The sequence below is a fragment of the Pholcus phalangioides genome, unplaced genomic scaffold, assembly GCF_987345545.1.
Source record: "Pholcus phalangioides strain wild (caught in Gottingen) unplaced genomic scaffold, Ppha-v1.0 ptg000039l_1, whole genome shotgun sequence".
NCBI classification, from domain to species: domain Eukaryota; kingdom Metazoa; phylum Arthropoda; class Arachnida; order Araneae; family Pholcidae; genus Pholcus; species Pholcus phalangioides.
The window spans coordinates 3347857-3372220 of NW_028301625.1; the positions used below are offsets into that span (position 1 = coordinate 3347857).

Sequence of the window (24364 nt, forward strand, 5' to 3'; positions counted from 1 at the left end):
TTGGGCAGCAAATGATGGGAATGAATTATTTTTACACATCTCTGGATATTATTACTTTCTTCAAAACTTTTTGAACATGTTTTCACTGGAAGAATGCAGGTGTCAGTGGGGTTATGATTGATGTGTTTAATATTTTTCAACATGATGGATAGAATGAACCATGTGGAAAGGACCATGAGTTAATACACTAGCAATCAAGTGCTTTGACAAGGAGCCAGTATTGATTAGTAAGGGACAATTTCAGGTTGTGGCATTACATGGATTTTTTCTCTAACAGGGTTGTGAGTAAAGGGAATAGATTACACTTGGGTGTCATATATTCCCTCTTAATTGATGTTTGAAAAAAAAAATGATATTCATATTGGTATAAATTGGGAAGCTATTCATATTAAGACAAAGACAACCACAATTTCTTATGGGCAATGTATTATATTTTTCTCATGATTTTCTGTTTTTTCATGAAAATTCCTTTTTTGGGTTCCAAAACTTTTTAGTTTTTATTTGGCATCTATATTTTTAAAGGCATTTTTATTTCAATCACCTCATTGGGCAGTTTGCCTATTGGGGCCTTGTATCTGTATTTGTATGTTGAGCCCTTTCAAAACTTATAATTTTGTTTCGAGTATTATAAGTTATAAAAAATTACATGAAGACTAAGTGTATTTGTATATTTTCTTCTATATAAGTACTGCGAAAGTTTGTATTTAATCATTATGATTTGTTCTATATGTATCATTTCGTATTTTGGCATATTACAACCCATACAGCAAATTTGACACTCACACATGTGTTATAATATATTGTTACACATGTTATTATATATTACATATAAAACAAACCAGATTTTTAATTTTTTTAATGTTTGGAACAGAAATCTTGTATTGACTTTGCTATTCAAGCAAGACCCTTGCAACGTTTCATGCCTCAAAACAAAGATAGTATGCAGTATAAAATTTGGAAGGTTGTTGTTTCTACTCATTTTGAATACTTTATTATGGTGCTAATTGTGCTCAACACTTTACTTTTAATGATGAAGGTAAGAGAATATTTTATGCTTCATATTTTGATAGAATTAAAATTGATTCTATTCATTATTATAATTTTGTTGGTTTTTTTTCGCAACTAATATACAGTTTAATGAATAAATCAATATCACCTCAGTATTTCCTGATTATTTCAACTGCTGCAGTTTGGAAAATGGTGCTCTGGAAATAAATTTCATCAGAAAAAAAAAGTTCTTCATCCAATAATTATGCTTTTAAATCGTTTTATCTATTATTTGAAATTTATTTTTATTTGAAATTCTAAATTTTTAATATAAGTACTTTTTATTGCTACCACTACGTGCACTCGTCCGGAGTGTGAGTGGGCATTTGTTCAAGTCCCAGTAGAGGCAGAGGTGAATTTTTCTTTTCAAAAAATCTCAGCATCTGTACATGCCAGTTTTGTCAACAGCCAGTTTTCTGTACATCTTATATTAACAAGTGAAGAGGATATCTTTCTCTATATATATGTTGCTATTTGGTGTCCTTGATGTCATTTACGAGCCATTAGCTGGATGCTGTCACCATTCATCACATGGTACCGTTCAGCATATATACGCTCCAAGGAAGAAATATTCTATCTGCTTCTGAAGCATAGTAGTAGCGCACTGGTCTGGAATGTGTGAGAGCATGGATTTGAATCTCCATAGAGGCAGAGGTGAATTTTTCTTTTCAAAAATCAGCATCTGTACATAACAGCCAGTTTTCTGTATATCTTATAAGTCCTTGTACATTTTTTATCATTTGAACCATTGATCAGAGTGACATACGTCCAATTATAAAGACTATTCAAATGATGTATAGATCTCAGATATGTTACTTATTTTGTAAGATGCTGTTTTAGTATTCAGATACAAAACTCATATGATTTCCCTCTCCTAAAACCTCCAATGAAAAAGTTTCATGTTTTTAAGTTGAGTGAATATTAGTGGAAATATTCAATTTTGAGATTACACACAGCTTATAATTTTCACCTCCAAACCTACTATGTTGGCACCAAAAAAATTATTTCATTGAAGGACCAAGTATTAGAAAAGTAATGGTTAGTGTAGATTCAGTTCATGAAAAGTCTAAACATGTTTTTGAGTGTGAAATTAATGAAGATGCAGGGAAAAATTGGTAACAATCAATAAGTATATTAAAATGAATAAGAGATTTCGTCAAGAGATCAAACTGAAAAACAGACAAAAGAAAATGAGAAATACACGATTTACAGTGTGTGCTGACCTCCATTGGTCAAAGTACACATTAATATCCAGAACAAACATGGCCAGGCGCAGATCCAGAGGAGGGCGGTGATGGGGCAATTGCCCTCCTAAGAGCCGTGAATAACATGGGACAAGTTGGTCTGTCCAGTAAAATATGGGATGATCCTACAAACACAAACCTACACTACACAAGGCAAAGCCATACAGAAATTAATTAATATAGCCCCTGGCTACATCATAAATCATACTGCTGATGCATTACCCTGTATCTGCACCTGGACATGGCTTCTTTCACATGGGGAAGCTGACAGAACTGAATACCAGAAACCTGGAAAAAAATTAATTCTATTATTCTTTTATCGTATAAATTTACTATAGAAGAGCCTATAAAAATTCCCGATCTCTGGGCCTGCCAAAGATCCCAGGCTATGGGCCTAACTCCAGAATGCAAGAGGCCATGGGAACAGAATTTCTCTTTGCAAATTGCAGACCATTAAAGAATTGACAAATTAAGATCTTGATTAAGCTAATATCAGATTTTCAATTTTCATGAAAATCTTTGAAAAGTAATTGGGATCCCCATCACTAAATCTTAAAGAAACATTTTAAATTAACAGAAATTGATTATATAAGCATATAAAGGTTAAATGCTTTAATTTTTTTTTGCAAAAATATTTTTCATTTTTGATTGTTTGGGGGGTTGGGCACTCTATGCCTTTTCACTGCATGTGCCCTTTTAATTTAAGTGCTCTGCAGGTTCTCCTCAGTCCATCCTTAACCAGTTATCTGGCCACAATAGAATAGGATGTCATGCAGATTTTCAGTATAATTATTTCAATTTTTGTAAACTAATTATTTGTGTGTAATTATTTCAATTATTATAATTCTTTTCTGTTGATGATTTAAAAACACAGTTAAGAACATGATGTGAAATCAGTTTCAATGAAAAAATTTTAATCAGCAAAATATATTTTATTAGCTTCAAACTTGAAAAAAGAAAAAAAAAAGGAAAAATTAACTGGCCAGATGACTGGTTAAGAGAACTTTTGAACATAATTAAATCATCCCTGATGTAGAGATAAATCTAAAATGCTTGACTACTTGAAATTAAGTTAAAAGTTTGTTGACTACAAAGTTATTTAACCCATGTAGCAGTAAGCATTTAGTAATTTTGAGTTTGGATGTGATCATTTATAACACAATAATGCTGGTATGACATTATGGCTATAAATTTTTTTCTAAATTAAGACAAGAATTATGAATGCTATGTAAATTATTTTGTGTTTTTTGAAAAATTAGATATAGTCTAAGTTTCAAAATATTTCTGCACCTGTTTACTATTAGTTTGTTTTCCATTAATTTACACCCACATTCTCCCCTCTCCAACAATGAAACTGCTCTTATCTGTTCAGTTGTGATACAATATAGATAACAAATAATTTATGTATTTTAAATTTTTTTATCTATTGAACATAGAACGTGTTCTACTGTAACAGCAATTTTTGAAACAGTTATTACAGGTTTTTACTGCTTTATCTTATATGCAAAGAAAAAAAAATTATAAAGTTAAAAAAAGTAGTGTGCACAATGAAGAAACAATAATAACCAAACTCAAACTCCAAGGGCAGATATTGCTAAGTGTATTTACTTATTGGAGCTACTAGAAATTCACAATTTTTGTTTGCTTTATATGTTTGTGTAAGTGATGATGTCAAAGTATCATTAGTGTGTATATATATATATATACATAACCTATACAATGAAAATCCTGTATACCAATACCCTCCACAATGATAATTGGCTAAAATGTTCCATTCACAATGATAACTTCTTCATAATAACGGCTCTTTCTTTGGTTCCTTGAGTATTGTTATACAGGCAGTCACAAATTGTTGCATAGCAGATATCTCACAACCGTTGATTTTAGAAACATACTTTCAATCACAAACAATTTTCAAATGACATGCAGTTACTTCAAAATCTCAAAATTTGTTTGAAGGGGTTGTATAAATAAAAAATTAAAGAAATTAACTTTTTACAGAGTCCCTGTGTGCTAAAACTTCCTGATATTGAAATTTAGGTCCTACTCTGAAAATTCATTTACAAAAAATTTTATATTTTTAAATGCAGTATTTATTGAGGTATTAAGTATATAAAATAATGTACTGGAAACTTATCACTGTGTTGGCAAGTTTTCGTTGGCTCAAAGGTTAGCATTTTTAAAGACTATGCACAAATAGACAGGGGCAGCTTGAGCTTACCTGCCACCTGGGTGCGAAGCCTCTTCTGCCACCCCTAAAGGTGATCCTGGTGGGAGGCTGGCAGGACTTCAGTCAAGAGGACCTCTCAATAAACCTGATTTTTTTTCAGAAGAAAGCCGCACACCATTTCTTAACGTGCAAAAAAAAGCCGGGACCATACGTCCCGCGTTTGAAACAGATTTTTCTGCTTTTTGATCCAGAATTGTTTTACTGTTCTAATAATACCAAATAATAGGTATTTTAATCCTTAAAACAGCACTTAATTTGGATAGCCATCATCACTTATCCTGTAAAGATGATGTATAATGAAGTTATTTTTTATTAAAAAATTTATTTCAAACTTGTTTCTGGTACTCCAGGGGCTGGACAAGTGAGAAGCCGAATTCCTCCTTTACTTCCAGACCATTCTGGAAAAAATACTAGGTGAGGGAACCAAAATGCACACTTGCCCCTCTTCATAGAGTACAGGGCGGCTCTTGGGCCATGCGATCCATTACGGCCGCATGGGGCATCACTCAAGAAGGGTAAAAAGTACATGGTGAATGGGTGAAAAAAGTTTCATTGGTCAAAGAAAATCATTTCTGCCCATTCTGGAGAGGCCGCTAAATCTGAGATGAAAGAGCAAAGAAAATTAATTTTTTGAAAAGTTTTTGTTAGGAATTGTTGGGATAAGTTGTGAGGGAGGGGCATGATCCACAAGGGTAAGGCTGACAGAGCTCCAGCCTGTGGTCCTGAGACTGTATCCTTATTATTTTTTTCATGCTATAAATTAACTGTAGAAGGATCCCCTAAGAAAGATTCTAGTCTAGGGGGCCTGATGCAGGATGGAAGAGCTATGGGAAATTGCAAAAATCTGAGATTCCCAAATAGAGATTTTGTCTTGAGCTGCCCCTGATAGCTTACATTTTTGTTTTTGATATTACAGTCATAGGCCCTGTCTATTTATTCCCTCAACTTTTCTCAACATCTCAGTTGTCAAGGTATGACTCAAAAGCATGATGTCATGTGAATTTTCACTGTGTGAAATTTTTAAAAATTTTGGAGTCTTAACTAAAGTCTACGCTACCACCCCTTACAACCTACTGCCCGGGTGCATCACACCTCTTGCACCCTCGCTTAAGCCACCCCTGCAAATAGAATGAACTTAACTATTTAATTTTTTTTATCTACAATAAATAACAATTACATTTTTTGACAATTATTTTGACAACCGCAGAATTTTTTCAATTTTGAATTTTATTAACGTTCTGCAATTTGTGAAACACACCCTCAATCATTGGCAATAAATGCTGGGAACTTTAAAGCAAATATCTCCATTAATATTGGATTTAAAAATGTGCAATTTTTTTTAAATGACTTCTCAAAGTTGGATCTGCATTTCAATAGTTGGGAACACAAAAATTTATAAAAAGTTAATTTCTTTATTTTTTATGTATATCACCCCTCATGCAAATTTTGAGATTTCAAAGTAACTGCACACCATTAAAAAAAATTTTGTAATTGAAAGTCTGTTTCTGAAGTCAACTTTTGCAGAGATGTGCAGAGATATCTGCTGTGATAACAATTTGAGACAGTCTGTAAACGCATTTCATACAGGGTGTCCTATAAATTTTAAATAATTTAAGAATTCAAAAAATATAAAGAATTGGTATATTTGAATGCGGTTTGCAAAGTCAAAATGGAGTTTGAAGATGATATTCTCACAGAGTTTTTTTTTTGGTACAGAAAAAAAAAATTATTTCACATTTTTGTTCATGGAGAGTTAGGGAAACCAGTCCAGTGGGATTGGACCTTTAATCATTCATCAATATCTTGTGTGTCCAAAATGTTCATAAAGCTTCAGTCATTTGTGGCCAAGGTAAAACAACTTCACCAATAGTGGTTCATCCACTACATAGGCGTACGCAGCATTTTCTCAGGGGGGGGGGGGTTAAATTTTTTCTTCTTCTCAGGGGAATTTCTCAGGTTATTTTGCAGGAAAACCTTTAAGGTTTTCCTGCAAAATAACACTATAATCTTGGCTTGGGGGGGTTAAAATCCCAAAACCCCCCTTTGCGTACGCCAATGATCCACTAATATCAACATCACTATGAAAACCTTATGTAAGTGCCAGTGACAGGAAAATTCAGAAATGAGATGTTAATCGTACACCCTGCATTTTACAGGACTCTGATTTGTATATTTCCAGTGATTTGTTTTTGTGCAGTGCTTTCTATCGACAAATATTTGAACTAAATTTTTTTTCTGTACAAAAAAAGTCCTTCGTGAGAATAGCTATTCAAATATACCAATTCCTTCAATTTTTATGAATTTTTAAACTATTGATTAATTTATTTCACCCTGTATATAAGGTTTTGATAAACCTCTGGGTCAAACACACAATCAACTTAGAGAAATGCCTCTGTATTTGAAATATTCTTGCTCTGTATGTCATTGAGTTTCATCACTTTTATGTCATGTGACTTAATAGGTTTTAAAAACACATTGCCTCAATTTTTTTTTCTGTATGTGAAGAGGTGCTAGTGAATGATGTTGAATGTTATTTGCAAGTTTGTGAGTCATGTTTGTAGATAATACCATTTTTACAAGTGCCACATTCCATGCAAATTTCTGCACGCTTTGTTTACCATTAGTGTTTATCAGTGAAAAGTGTAATTCAGTTTGCTGTTTGCCACTGACTAGAAAATACTTCCTAAATCCTTCACTATCATGAAGCATGATATTATATGCAATTAGTGATGCATGGATTAAAAGCAGATGTACAGCATCACATCAGTACTTTTGCTTATTTCACATGTAGAATTTGAATTTTTGAAATGTCCTGTGCTGCATTATTTTCGTTGCTTAAGTATTTATGCAGATGTCAGAATCATATATTATCATCATGTAAAAGATATGATAAAACAGTACAGATTTACAGCAAACATAAATAAGGCAAGTAATATCCATGGCATATACTTTGCAAAAATAAAATAATAATTTCTCATGTTTTTCTGTACAGTTTTTATCATAGTTCTGTTTTTCTGTAGGAATTTATTTCAACAAAAATTCAATTAACAAGCCTGATTATGATCATTGAATTATGTCAATCAATGCATATGCACATTCATGGTGAAAGCTTTTGTATTATTTGTTATATGTTTAATTTTGTTTATTACAAGGTAGAAAAACATAGTCATACATTCATTCAAAGCAAATGGCTATTATATGCATTTGCTTTTCATATTACTATTATATGAAAAGTTAGTTTTCATCTGTGTAAGGGTAAATGTGTGTTTAATTTTTGAGCACAAATCTATAGTTTTTAATTTTCAACCAATCTTCACCAAATTTTGCATGTGTATGAAAAGGGACTTGATTATGTATAGGTTACTTTCAAATTTTAACAAAACTTGACAAATATAAAAAATATATAAATTGACAAATATATAAAATACAGGAAGTAAAAACTATATGAGAAAAGGTTGTGCATGGTTTGATGGCAAAAGTCCTTCAACCTTTTGATGGTTCCTGGCTTTAGCAATGACTGTTTATTTTGGCTTCCAAGGTTTTCAAACAATACATTTTTCAATATGAGTCATATTTTCTTTATACAATAGTTTATCAGTTTTCAATCATTTAATCTTTGAAATTTAGCAGTGCTAGGTACTTCTGTCAGTGAACTATGTATTGTGCTATCAAGTTAGGATTATGTGCCAAAATTAATTATGTACTAGCAAATCTCATGCATTAATTTGCCACCCTATGCATGTGGGAATGAATGAGTGTGTATGTATTAAGAGTTCATAATGATTATACATTATCAAAATATATGTCTGTAATGTATATGTAAGTATTGCAATATATTCAAAAGAAATCTAGTTTCTTAGATTTTTATTGTGTATTTGAAAATTTTTCATTTGTTAATTTTGTTGCATCATGATGCACTTGATTTCTAACTTTATTAGATTAGTACATGAGATTTAAACCAGTTTAGGATGGTTACATGAAAACGTTAAAATTCTATCTAAGATTCAAATCCTAAAACAGAGAATGTTACACTAACCAAATGGCAGTCAGACAACAATAAAGGCAGAGAGCCCCCTCTTGGAATAAACTGCCAGACTATGAGTTTTATCAAGAATCTTATATATTGGTTTCATATTAAATAGACTATATAGTGTAAAAAATTGAAGAAAACTGTGAACAATCCTCAAGCACCAAAGCTGAAGCCATGTCAGTCTTCTACCTTTGGAGGGAACCATGATTACAATAAGCAGATAACCTGAAGTAAACTGTATATAGATTAAAGTTACTGACAAATTAATTCAGTACATATTTCTAGTACACCCATCTTTTTATCTACTTTTGTTATAATTTTCATCAACCTACGATTTGAAGAACCAAAAAAAAAAAAAAAAAAACAGAAAATAGATATGTACATTTACAGGATGGACTTTATTTAGAGTATCAGTGACTTCCTGATGAATAAAAAAGATATGAGTAATGTTTAGCTTTAAAAAATCTACTTTAAATTTGTATAATCAATACTACCTGAGATCTTGTGTGTGTGAGTGTTTTCATTTATTGGTACTATGCAATGCAATGATTGTATCAAAAGCTCCTTCAAATGAGTAATTGAATTTTTCTCACATTCAATAGTGTTTGAAAAAGCATACTTTATGCAATAATCCTGTGTAAAATTAATTCAGTATGCAGAAAATGCCAAAAAAAGGATAATAGGCTATTATAATTATTTTAGTACTTATTTCTTTATTAAGTCGGGGAAAAAAACTTGTTTTATTATGCACTTCATTACAGAGACTCCTGAAATAATGTTAAAATCAACAGCTAACTCTTTAAGCTTCAAGATTTGGGTGATTTTGCATCCTGTTGATAGCAAGTTGGAGGGGTAAACTATTTTTCCCGATAATGTTAATGTCTGCTTTTCAAGTGCTGCCATAGTGATTTTATGAAGAAAAGGTTATAGATCAAAGAAACATATTATTGAGTATATATGCTAATAAATACTGGGTATATTTGTAATTTATATCGCAATTTTCTTGCTGTAATTTTTGCTGTATGAATTTATTACATATACTCATATATATAACTCGATAATAACTTAAGCACAACTTCTGCATTCACACTAGAAAACATAAGTTAAAAAACTTCAACAGCCTATCTCCATAATGATGATACATATAGCAAAATCATTATTATTCGTAGTTAATCAAGTATATTTAGGAAATATGGCTACCCTAATAATAAATTTGAAGTCATAAAATGACACATCAATTCTCTACAACTCAAATCATCATTGCAAAATGATGCGTTGAGCTGTAGAGAATTTTACAAATTTTTTAATTGCATATTCACACAACTTATTGAAAGTTAAATTATCTATAAATGTTTTTTTTTTCTATTAAATCTTGTTTTTTTTAAAGAATTTCTGTTTTTGCTACTTTGTCTCTAGCTTTGTCAAGTACACATAGTTATTTATTTGTAAATCATTATTGTTTTTCACTTCCTAATACAAAGCTGCTTGACCAGAATACACTGTTACAAAAAAAATGAAAAAATAATAATATGCACCCAAAGGAAATCATTTCATTTTCTATACAATATAGGTATATAGAAAATAAGATTATTATAATTTTGTGGCAGCATGAATTTTGTGTGCAGCTTGTCACAGGTTATAAACTCTTCTCTGGTTGCAATAGATATAGAGTAGCATGAACTTATACAAGTTTCCTCATGTTCTCCAGTAGAAGATTCTGCCATAATTTCTGCAAGTAAGAAGTTATTTCAATCACATTCCATAATGGTTGCAACAGCTTCCAAGCATATCCTAGATGTGCTTGATTAGAGATAAGTTCAATGATTTGCCTGGTTAAGAAAGGACCTTGACAGTACAAAACAGCGGTTTCATGAGCTGTGAGTGTGCTTTTCAGAGTTATTATGTTTGCAAAATGCTTTTGGAATGTGTGAATAATGTCAATAAGAAAATTTTCCCAAGTATATCATTGATACACCTGTGAAAATATGTCAATACATGTCATACAGAGATGTCATTCTTGAGCAATTGCATTATTAATGTTTTTGGCACACCAGGAGCATTTCAACAGCTGAACAACATTAACATACACACACAACTTCTACCACAGTATCTTTGTTCAGTTCATGTCACTATCTTTAATTTTACACATCTATGTCATACTTGAAGAGTATTTGCAATCATCAAAGCCCCAAAGCAGAATGTTTTGCATTGTTCTGCAACAAGCCCTTGGCTGAGTGGAAATGTTCGGTGATGAAAATCCCCATAATTATGTTTTTTACACTTTTTTTTTTAATTCTTCCAGATTGTTCTGCAGTGGTACTGATTGTTCTGTGAGGTATGTTGCAGATTTCAGCATATTCTGCTTTGGAGCATTAAAGAATGCGTGGAACCGATTTCTCAGTTTCAGAAATTATAATGAAATCTGGTGAAAAAAACGAGAGGAAACTTTTAAGAGTCTACACTGCTCCATATATCTCCATATATCCATATCTTCCATATCCATATACTGCTAGTATTGAAGCTAGAAGTGGGTTCATGAGTTGTTGGTTATTGACATTATGTTACATTCATTAATGAAACATAATTCAATAATTTCATTCTCTATATATAGACCTTCTATGACCAGAATCTCAAATTGATTAGACAATTCTTTCTGGATGCATGTAATTTTTTTTTTTTGGGAAAGAATGCATTTTGGCGTGTCAAAGATCCATGACATTTATTTCAAGTTTGAATGTTTTCATGCATAATGATAATTTTGTTTTGTTTTCCATTTAAAATACTTGTAAAGTAAGATAGTGTTTATGCTTATTACTACAAAACAGTATTATCTTCATTTCAAACACATTTGACTCCTAATTATCCACAGGTTTTACAGATTTTCCTTTTTTTTATTTTAAGGTTATTAATACATACACAGGGTGTCTGTAATTAAAGTTTGAGCTTTTTGCAGCCTTAACTACCCATCAGAAAATCATAACTCTTTAGGAACATCTTAATGAAGAGATGAGGGTTTTTGAAGCTCTTTCAAAAATATCTGCATAGCTTTTGGTGTAAAATCACTGTGTTAGTAGATAAACTTCATTAGTAAACCATCATCTTGTAAATTCAACATTATGCTCTTTAGTAAAGAAGTAAGAGCAGGTTCTGTCGAAAATGTTTAAATAGCCTGTCATGAAGACTTGTTTGTCTTAAGCAGTCTATGTCGTGAGCAGTTTGGTAACATATTTGCAAAAAATTACATGCACACCACAATTTGAATAGATCAGAACATCTAGTTGAGAATTTTTGAACTGATTTTTTCTCACTTTATTTTTCCCCAGCTATGAACATGCCAAATTTATGCTAACCCTGTATAATCCTGTATTAATAGAATTAGCATAAAAAGTTTACCGAATGTGCTATATTTGACCAGTTAATTAATAAATACTTTTCATTGCAGTCAAATTTTCATTTTTTACTCACTTCAAACCTATTTATGGATTTTCCACAGCCCTCAAAGGCATTCTACTGCTCAAATCTGGAGTCTACTGAGGTTACTGAAAATGTTTTTCTCATATGACATATTTTCTGGAAAAAAAAATTACTTTAGCAGTCAAACTTCACGCAAGAAACAAATTTAGTTCAATAAAATTTGAAGATCGACACAAATGTTATTCACAAAATATTTTTGAATGAATTAATATTAAGTATGTACAACTATGTAATAGAACTAAAACTCTATCTGGAATCATCAGATTGTTAAAGACAGCCTCCAACAAAAGGTGAGAGAGTTAAAAAATCTATCCCTAACAGGAGCATATATATATATATATATATATATATATATATGCAAGATTTACATTTGGAGGGGGTATACTGGGTTTATAGGGGTGATTATAAGAATCTCTTCCAGATATATTTCAAGCAAACAACCTTAAAAAAAGTATTTTAATTAACAGAAACTGATAAAGATATTTTTTATATATACAAAGATATTTCCTTTCAATATTTTATTTTTTTTACAAAAATATTGAAAAATATTTTTAGTTTTAGAGGCCTCTCTCATGGGGCCTCTTTATACCCCTCCTAGTGTAGGCCCCCTATCTCTAGTAAATTGTTTCTGTTAGTGTGTTTGAGTAAGATAGTGTGAAATGAGGAAAACAAAACTTTATCTTATATCTTTAAACCAAACTGTATGTATTAAATTAATACTATTATTTTCTATATAATAATTATAATAATGGTGACAAAGCAGGACCGTGGCCAGAAATTTCATTCAGGGGGGAGGGCAAAGTGATAGAACAATAGATTTGGCCATATTTTCATCTTTTTTCAGTCATTTTCTAACATTTTGGGGGGACCAGACCCCCCAAGTCCCCTTCTCCCCCCTCCCTACAGTCTTGTGACACAGCACTCAAAGCAGAGGGGAGTGTGAAGTATCTTTCTCCACCAGTACATAATTGATTTTTATGTATGTTGATGCAACTGTCATTATACAATTAGGAAAATGCCTTTATATACTACATAAAAAAGCCTTTATATTATATGAAAAAGAATTTATACTATATGATAAAGCCTTTAACTATATGAAAATATCTTGAGTGATAAAAGTCTTGATTTCATATTCGATTGTGAAAAACCACCACCCAATTTCAGCCTTCATTTGTATTGTTGTTTAAAATATAAAATTCCGCAAATTGATACAAAGTTAAATACTAGTGTAGTGCAATAGCATCATTGATTTGCAATGTCATGGTCTTGAACTAGGCAGAAAACAATGATCATAGCCTTTTTGCATGGCTTCCACATCCTGGAGCGGGGCCCCTAGGCTGGGATCTTTTGCGGGCCCTCCTGTCAGACTTTTCACTGGGCCCCTTCTGTAGTTAATTTATAACGTGAAAAAGCAAAAAATGATGAGAACTGTCCCGGGCTCCAGGGCTAGAGCCTTGTCAGCCCCCCCCCCACTAGTGGGGGCCATGCCTTTTGGAATGACCTTTGCATTGTGGTCCTACATGTATTACAAAAGCAAAGAATCTTACCAGTTTGTATAGAAGACACAACAAGGTTTATCAATAGTGATGCAAGCTATAGGACTGATAAGAAACAAAACATCACCTTTAAATGTATGTGTCAGAAATAGTTTAAGTTTACTATGTATGTAAAAGTTAGTGTGTTCAGTAATTTATCCACAATATATATGTATATATATATATAGTAGGATAAAAATACAAGAGAAATGAAGATAAAAAATGAGGAAGTAGTGAAAAAGTGTCCTTTGAATGACAAAAGCGCTAGTGCTGCTCACTTGTTCTTTCAAAAAAATATATATATGCAAAAAAGAATTGTTTTAAGAAAAAGGAAAAAAATTGAATTCTATGAAAGTGAAATAGAACCTATGCAGTGGGTCGTCATCACCCTTCAGAAAGTCCTACACTTTTTGAACCATGCATGGGGTTCCCCCTGATGATGACCCACTGCACAGGTTCTATTTCACTCTCATAAAATTCAATTATTCAATTTTTTTCCTTTTTCTTAAAATAATTGTTTTTTGTATATATATATACAAAAAGATATATATATACAAAAAGAAAAAGGAAAAAAATTGAATTTTAAGAAACTGAAATAGAACGTATGCAGTTGGTCTTCATCAGGGGAACCCCATGCATGGTTCAAAAAGTGTAGGCGTTTCTGAAGGGTGGTTATGCCTAAATGCATTAAAAATGCCAACCTTTGTTACCTGCCACCTGCCTTCTCAAAAACATGGTGGATGAAAAAGGACAATGAAAAAATGTTATAAATACAATATTGGAAAAATATATACACAGAGCTTCAGATTATATATAAGGAGCATGAGAAAAAATATATACAAAATATGTTACAGGAAAAATAATTACAATGAATACTTTACAAGGATTATGAAAAATGTCAAAAACATTTCAAAAAAGAATTTAAAAAAATATATATATATATATATACAGTAAAACCTCATTAAGTCGTCACCCTGATAAGTCGTCACTCCGTTTAAGTCGTCATTTTTCTTCAGACCCTTCCAGCTCTCATAGACCACAATGTTATTAAACCCTCGTTTACTCGTCGCTAATTTCAGTTAAGTCGTCACTATGAAAAAGTTTGAGAAAGAGAAACAGACTATTTTTATGGCTCCCATTAAAAAAAGAGCTTGTTAACAGCATTGCCATATGCTTAAAAGCCACCACCATAAAATCCTATATACCCAAACGAAACAGTTTAAGTAACGAAAGTTACACTGGGGAAGTTCATTTGCTGACTAAGGTTTTTGGAACGTGGGGACTGTTCAAGCTAGATCTCATTTCTGCCTGGTCTCCATTGGAGAAACTGGACAAACCACGAGACACCCAGGCTCTGTCACAAGAAGCAATGTAAGCACTTCGCCTCCGGCAAAACCAAATTTTATTGATACGTCAAAGATTACATATAGTGCAAGGAGATCAAAAATTATGTAAATCGAAGAATCAAATTAATCAAGTCAAAGTGCAACGCGCGGGCACGGATAATAAATAATCATAGAGAGCATGAACTCTACTAATTTAGGGCTTGAAATTTAAACAAAATATCTTAGTTGAAAAAAATTAGACATTCTTTCCCAAGTTGAGGTCTTCTGTTTACTTTTCCCTGCCCAGAGCCCCTCCACCGAGTCAAAAGTGTTCGAGATTACTTTGTAGTTGCATCATGAACTACTGGTGAAGAATTCAAACACTAAAATTAAATTTGATGTATATGTAAAATTAATGTGCAATAGAGATTTTCTATTATGAAGAAAAGCTACCTATTCTAACAGTTGCTCTGTTAGTCTAAATTAAAAATTACTAGCATAAATCAAAGTGTACAGTACATTTTACCACAATAATTTAAGTAATAAGAGATAAAAAAAATGAAAAAAAATGGCTATTATTTTTTCTTTCGCAATCTATAAATTTGATTAATATTGTTATTTCGATTTATACTTTAATAAATGTCATATTACTTTAAATATACACGATTTTCATAACATTGAACATTAAAACTGACGGAACTCTGCTCAAGTCGTCACTCTGCTTAAACCATCATAATTTTTTGATAACTTGAGGTGACGACTTATTGAGGTTTTACTGTATATATATATACTGTATACTACCCTGTATATATATATATATACAGATAACAATCAACTGCCCAATAATTACATTATTATCAGTGATTCCTTGGGTAAAACTAATATGGAAGAGTATTTTCAGTTTTTTGATCTGAGCCATAATTAATGAGCTATAACGCTTTGAAAATTGTTGACATCACTTCAAAATTCTGCCGAATTCACCAGACGTATAACTTGGCATTTTTGAAAGATACTTAAAATGTATTAACCCACACAGAAGTTCAGAAAACACAAGAGATATAATTTTTCCTCCCCCCACTTTTCAGGAAAGGAAAAACTTTTTTTACAAGTCAATCAGAATATGTTCTTTGCATCTTACAATGCCAGCTTTACAGAGGTTAAGTGTTAGTCATTTTGTTTTATTCTCCAGAAAGTACCATGTTTATTTTTTTTCTTTATTATCATTTATAATTTGATGGCATTCAACGTACAAGAATATTGGGACATACAACTTATATTAGGTGCACATCACTCACACTTCTGGCACAACTCACTCGGTAATAAATTGGCCATGGCAGTAGATCAAAGTTGTGCTCAGTTTGAAAGAAAGAAATCTCTTCCTTTTACCAAACTACCCTTACAAATTATTGAGAGGTACAAAGATATTCTTCAAAACTATTTTTTCGAATAATACTGGCTCTAATAACTACCATAAAACTAAACGTTTGTGAGTAGATTAAGATAGTAAAATATTTTTTAGGCCAGAAAGAAAAAAACAGTTTCATATTCCCAAAGGAAACTTTAATGGTTTTAGGGTATATTGCAGCTGCTGATTTCATAACTGGTGTTAATTTTGCTGAATTGGCTCTAGTTTTTGAAAGAATGCATAATATCAATATTTCAATATAGTCTGCAGCCACTAATTTTTGTGTGAAATTTTTTTCAACTTTTTATTACTTTCTTATTTTATTCAACACATCACATTTATATCATTACCATACATCAGTGATCTTTATGTATTGATATTAAGTTTATTATATATTAAGTTTATGATTTACATTTCGCACAGTTTGAAAGTGATTTGTACTCTGCTTATGGCATGAGCGGAGCGACAGCTCACAGTTTGGAGGGGTGATGTTACAAAAAAATTAAAAAATATAATAATAAATAAATAAAACGAGTTAGTCACTGTTAAAAGGTTGACCATGCATCCTTCATTTTGTCCCATATTTTCTAGAATAGTCTTGAATGTTTCTGTTTTTTCTTCATCCTGAATTTTTTTTAAAAATGTACTGGTTTTTCCTATATTTTAGAACGTTGATTCAGGTCATTTTTAATGGATTAATTGAATGCAATATTATCATATAAAAATTTCATGAATTATCACATTTTGCTTGGGGTAGGTTTGTGATTGGTGTGACCCCCAATATTCGCCCCCCCCCCATAGATCTGCACCCGCCTTACGGTATAACCATTGAAATTTAACTTTCACTGTAACTCAAAAACTAGAGCTAATCTGATAAAACCAATGTCAGATTCGGAGTCAGTGCTCCAAAATCACCCTAAAATCACTGAGATATCTGAGAAAAAAAATCAGTGTTGAGTAGTGTAATCAACAGAAAAATCTGAAACCAAAAATTATTTAAAAAATGTCAATTCATAACATAATAAGTTTGATTAAAATTTTCTGATTGAATCAGTGCAGTGTTATTATTTTACTGTTCCCATGAGTCACACCTTTGTCAAGCTACCATTTATTTTAACATGGGCTTTATTCTTCATGGAAGCTTTTTGCACATAACAGTGTCGATGAAAGTTCAAAAAACTCCAAATAATATTCTGTTTCAACATCTGATCAGCATATAATCTGTAAAATAATGATCGTGTAGCAAACATATGTGCATTGCATGCACCTTCCCTCAAAAAATTTGACTTGATAGTGAAGCTAAACAAATTGTCACATTTTGGCGAAAAAAATAAATTCAAACAGAACTCGTTTGGCTAACACTTTACAAATCTGGTGATAAATTTGCCAACAAAGGGGAAGAAGTGAACACGTAAGCTGTATATAATGACAAGGCTATAATATAACACTACATGGAGAGAAAAAGCTCCAATCGTGAAAGAAGAAGGCCAAACTTGTCTTCTAATGGGATTATATATTTCAGTTACCATATATACTCATGTATAAGCCGAGTTTTTTTGTAGAAACATTCGTTCCTCAAGTGGGGGGGGGGGGTGTCAGCTTATACTCGGGTCAGTTTTTGATGAGAAAATATCGACCCCCACAATCAGTAGTCATTTTTGTATCAATGTTCGAGAAACCGGCATTATTGGTATGGGATATGTTCAAACCCCACAGAACCGATAATGTCAAAGCTGAGGCAAAGAAATCAAAACATCATTGGCTTTGATACCAGGTGGGCTAACATCGATTGTAGTCTTTAGATGTGAGCATCAACAAGCCTCTTAAAGACTATTTGAGGAATTTGTGGATCAAATGGATGAGTTCCAATGATAAAGAAACTACAAAAAGTGGTGCCTCTTGAAGAAACCTGACATTGGCCTAGTGTGTCAATGGGTACACAAGGCATAGAGTTCTGTTTCCGCCAAAATTATCATCCGATCCTTCATAAAGTGTTGCATCAGCAATGCGGTGGATGGAACTGAAGATGATATCCTCTTTGAAAGTGACAATGGCGATGACACAGCCCAGATGAGGATAAAAACGAAGATGCCGCACCCCCTATGATGATCTGATGGATTATGATGAGCTTGGAGACTCAGAAGAAATGGATTAAAAAGTTTGAATCATTTCTTATTGTAAATTTCCGCAAGCTATTCATTTTGCATGAAAATATAAGAACTTTTTTCTCTAAAATGCATGGATTTTTTGGGTTCGGCTCATACACAGGTTTTCAATTTATTGCGGTTTTGGTGATCCTGAAGTGGGGGGGGGGGGGGCTTATACACGAGTATATACGGGAATTTTCAAGAAGTGACGACCCACTGCTGCCGGTGAAATGTTTGGCACATAACTGTCCATTAGAAAAATGACAAAATTTCAAAACCTTATAACTCACTTATTTGTCTGATCCGAAATTCGCCCAGATCAGATGAATGACTGGGCTGAGCTCCCCCTCCCCCCCAATATTTTCTGAAAAGAACAATGCAGTGCACCTTCCCTCAACTGCATACGCACTTGAGTCCCATATATACAGGACGATCAGCAGCTTCCAGCCCCAATGTTTTCTTCATGTCAGCACCTCTGCATATCTCTCCAATACCTGCATTCTTCCAGTGTAAATATATGCAAAAAATAAAGTCTCTTTCTATAACTCAAGCCCTGTTTGTCAACAAGCACATGCTTATCTCTTCTCTGCATCCCTTCAACCAAGTCTATGTCCCTCGGTAGGTATGATGGTCTCCAAACCCTTATGGCACATAAGGACTATTATGTACAAGACAAACTAAGTCACAGAAAAATGGAGGAATCACTTTAGGTGAATGCAAAGATGTTTTCTTAAGAATGAAACCGAGGATTCTGTTCGCTTTTTTGACCATCGCTGAACAGTGTTCCAAAAACCTAAGCTGCTCATCAATGAGGATTCCCAAATCAGTTATCCTTGTTGCATCTGGAATAATAACACCATCCAACTCATAAGTGAAACATGTTGCTCAAACCAAAATGAGCTACCATGTATTTGTTAATGCTAATATCCTGTTTAAGTTGATCTGGAGTAACTCCCTATCGCTTTGATTACCAACTACACCGTTAGCTTCACATTTTCTGCAAATTTATCAAAAATCCCATTAATATTCTGATCGATCTTATCGATAAAAGTGATAAATTTATTTGGCCATGTTTTTTGAAGAACACCACTTGTGACACCTGTCCATTTTGAAAATATCCCGTTGTGACCTATCTCTTAACCACGATTCTATCCAATTCAACAAGTTTCCCCAATCCTAATCTCGTGTAAACACCTCAAGAGTTTACCATCTTGGACCAAGTCGAATGCCTTCTGGAAATCAAGATAAACAACATCTACATTTTTGCCTTATGCAAAGCCTTAGTCACATGATCATAGAAGCAAAGGAGATTGGCTACACAACTTCCCCTTTCTGGAACCCATGCTGATTTTCCAACAATACATTATTCTTGTCTATCCACTTCACTAATTTCCTTTTGATAATAATTTCCAGAATATTCTAGAGGGAGTCAAGCTCTACCACCCTTGTTAAATATTGGATCTACATTAGCAAGCTTGGAGTCTCTTGGGATGATATCCTCAGCAACACTACTCCTGTAAATCTGTGCAACTAGCACCAAAAATTCATTAGTACATTCTCTAACGACCTTAAGATAAATATAAGCTAATCCTGGTGCTTTGTTAGCACATATATTTTCAGAAGTTTTACAACTTTTATATCTTTGACTTGAGAATTTTATCAACCCCACGGTACACCCATACCTTAGATATCACCTTCTCTATTGAAAACTGATGCAAAAAAGTCATTGAATAAGCTACATATGTGTGCATTGCTTTCTAGACCCTTCCATCGAGAGGGGGCCAATTGCTCCCATTATTGATATACTTGAAAAATGATTTCAGGTCAGTGCCAATGTCTTCTGCCAACCTAGATTCAACTTCCCTTTTACTATCCCTTGTCACCTTTTCCATTTTTATAGTCTGTGAATGCTCTTTTTTCAAGATAAAGATTACATACACTATTCATGAACGAGAGGGACATGCAAATACACTTTTGTGGTGCGAATGCACTTTTCACAAACTAGATGAAGGAGAATTTATGCCAAGAGAGTGATTAAAAACAGGAGATCTTTTTATTTTGCACACAAAATCTAGTTGGGTTCATGGGTGTGATGTCATTTGCTCATTTCTCTGTCTGACCTATGCAGATATAGAAAGTGAGCACCCAGAATGCTGCAATCATTCAGTTTGATGCTGAGGGTCTTAACTAATTACCATGTGCACCAAAAACATTCAAGTCTAGGCTTTTTTTCTGTTTGCATATTCATTAATTTTACATGAAATAGCCCAGAAGCCATAATGAAAAAACAAATGTACATCTGGAAAGTGCTTTTGAGGGGAACATAAACTCATTGGGCTTGAGTGAAAATATTTCGATGATAACTTAATTGCCACAAAAATTCAGTTCACAGCACTGTAGCATTACATGTTTGCTATGTATGCTTACCACACAGAGTTACTTATTTGGTACTGTATATATAAATCTGAGGGTTTTTTTTAAATATTTTTTTTTGTATATATAAATTTTGAGGGTTTTTTTTGCTATGTAGAATATGCTCTAGTAGGAATCTGCTCTCTTTTAAGAATTTAATTGTATCAAATTTCAAAAGTATTTTAAAACCAAGTCTACCTGTATACCTGATTCTCAGGCATGATAATTAACAAAAATCCATTATCAAAAGTAAAAAAATATGAGTTCCAAAGGTGTATATTCTTGTATTATGAGATTATAGAGTTCTGGTATATTTATATGTTATTTGGTAACTTATATTCAGGAAAAAAAGGCCTGTATGCATTTATATTTATCAAAACCACTTGTTCATCAAAAGCATGAAGAAACATTTCAGAGTCCATGCTACATATTCATAAAAAAATTCATCATAAGCATATTTTTTGTTGAAGTCAAAGAACTATTGTAACAATTGCTGAAGAATTGTAAGCAAAGATTGTAAAAACCATGTGCATTGGAAAAATAGTTTCTGATATATGACACACACACACAAATATGCTAACAGACACAGCAAACTTGGAAACAATGGCTTTTAATGTAATTTCTTCCTTATTTTTTGTAAACTCCAAAACTTTTTAAACAGATTTTATATATGATTCCATATTCATTAATTTAATTTTTTTTATTATCTTGAACTTGTTATTATGAAAAATCTTGTGTTAATACTACTGTTTAATGTTAAGCATAAAAAAATGTATAATCTATATTTCAATTTGTTGTGCAGTAAATAACCATCAATGGTTATTTACTGCACAAAAAATTAGTCTTGTGATATCTAATGATGTCTGCAGTAAATTTAAAACATAATCCATATGTTCTTTTCCTGGCTGTTTTCAGTTTGATAGTTGTCTTCTTTAACAACATTCTTGCGCATCGAACTAAATTTAAGTTGAATGATATACAGTAATAACCCTGACTTACGCCCCCTCAACTTATATCACCCCGCATTTATGTGTTGGCTCGTCCAAAAATTATTTTTTCTCAATTAGGCACATTCTGTCCAAGGCTTGAAGAATTTTCATATTGTGCTTAAAAGAGAATCGTTTTCAAGAGAGAGTCATATAAAAAAGACGAATAAATAAGAAAGAATGAAGAAAATCCTGCAAATTCCCTTTTCCTCCTGAGGAGGGTGGGGCATTACCATTGGAAAAGTTTACTCCAACGCACATCTTTTTTTTGACTTGCATCATCAGTCTTGGAGCAAATTACTGACATAAGTTGGGGTATCACTGTATTATTTATAAAGTCAAAAATACAATGTTATTAGTTAAAGATACATCCATTGTAAACTCAAAGTTACAGTAATTTATATTTATAAAAAAGCCCAAAATGATTGTATACATTTGGAAATGCATTCTTGCTGCAGACGATCTGAACCAGATTTTCCCAAATTTTTCAGATCTACCACCCATTTTTATAGAAACGTTTTTTTTCCATCGCTCTTTCCCAATCAATGCCAACCCATAGCATCCCATAACTTCTACCAGCCACCCCCTTAGATCATTCCATCGCCCCAGGGGCTTGATATTGACCACTTTGGGAAACACTGGTCTAAACATAATTTTTTTTGCTGGTATATATATTGTTATACATACATTATTAGTTTATCAAATAAATCATGGATCACTTTTGAACATTCTCTTCTTTTTCTCCAGTCATGTTTAACTAACACTATGTACTGTTCTTTTTTTAATGTTTTGTAAGAGCTGTATTTGAATGATGTGTAAGTCTAAATGTTCATGCCTGCATTTTACCTTCATTTTCTCCTAGGTAACAAAATTTAGTTAGATAAAATAAATTACTTGATGAAAACTATTGCTTCTTGATTTTCTTCTTTTTGCATCTGGAAGCTGTAACAAATAGTCTGCTTCAGTTTTGTGCATTTTTCAAAAAGAAAAAAAATCTAATCAGCTTCTTATACTAATATTTTCACTTATTGTGTAATGCTGTATGTTTTCAAATCCAGTAGGTTGTAACATTCTATAAAGTGTGTGCATGTGAGTGCGAGATTTTGTATGAATGCACAATTGCTATATTAGATGTTTTCTTCATAGTAAATGCAAAATGATCAAGCTTTAGAAAAGTTATAGAAAAAAAATTTCCGAAAAGGTCATAATAAAAGATTAATCTCAATAATATGCTGAAAAATTGTAAGAATTAAACTCTGATTTAAAACTGAGATGAATTAAGCACAATTTGTTGATTTTCACGCATGCTGTCACATTTTTTGTCAACATTATTATACTCTGATACTGATCCATTTTACAGTGAGTTGAAAACTCTTGAGCATTATTTCACATTTTATGATCTGCAATTATGATGCTACATCTGAAATGATTTGAAGGGGACATTTCATTAGTAACTTTTAATTAGTGACTTTCAAAATTTTGACTTCCACATAAATAATTAAATTCTTTTATTATCATAATTATGCTAATACGTGTTTTTAGCTTTTGCATATTCTGTAAAAGTGATCTGCCTCAGAGTGTATCATGATTTCAAAATTTAAGGAAAATAAGTTCTTTGAACTGTAGTAAATTTTCATTGATTCTAATGCCCAAAATTATGAGACTATAAAGCAATATTAGCCATACATATACAATTTTATGTTGTTGTTTTTTTTTCCTCCAGTAAATATTGTTAGATTTTTAGTAGTTATTGTTAGATTTCTAGTTTTTTCACATTTCCTGTAAATCAGCAATTCCTGTAAATCAGAGTTTATTTTTTGCATAAATTGCATAAATCAAGTTATAAATTCATTCAAAAACTTTCCTATCTACTACTGCCGTTGTTCCCAGTTGTCCTTAAGTCTTTTTGTGCATTTGTGTGCTGGCTACCAATATGCTACTCTGCCTTTGTCTAGATGATGTCGAACTCTGATTGCTTTTGTGTTTTGTCCAGTTTTACAAACAAAATGATGTATTCAAGAGCACTCTGCACTACATGAATGCGGCCTTCACTGCACTCTTTACCCTTGAATGTTCACTGAAGTTGGCAGCTTTTGGAGTCAGGGTAAGGATGGGATCCATTGACAGGATTCAGATAAGTGGATGTGGATCATCAAATATATGTGAACTACATGATTTAAAATACATGGTTCTATTTTTCAGAACAATAAAGACTTGTCTTGTTATGCACTTAATTTAAAAATTACAGAAACAGATGGTTATTTGGACTTGCTTTTACACTATAAATTAATTTTTTTTTAATTCATAAATATATCCTTTTCTTTATGCTTCAAAAATCACATATCATTTTATTGTATCGAGTTTTATAAATGATACATTTATTTTACCTTTATACATTAAATTTACCATCATAAAACATAAATTGTGCAGTTGGAGTACTGCACAATCATTAGAGTATCATTATGATGTCTGAAGATGTCATATCTTGATGAAGTGTTAAAAAAATTTGAATATTATTTCTGTTTAACA

General features: G+C 32.3%; 1 protein-coding gene across 1 annotated transcript in view; it reads left to right on the forward strand.

Moving 5' to 3' along the window:
• The window catches only part of LOC149065463 (voltage-dependent calcium channel type A subunit alpha-1-like), a 426448-nt gene that overhangs the window by 226626 nt on the left and 175458 nt on the right, over positions 1-24364 (forward strand). Inside the window, exons 28-29 of the mRNA XM_089253992.1 lie at positions 872-1036; positions 23829-23939. Coding sequence (XP_089110118.1) covers positions 872-1036; positions 23829-23939 — 276 coding nt within the window. The remainder of the gene's footprint in view (positions 1-871; positions 1037-23828; positions 23940-24364) is intronic.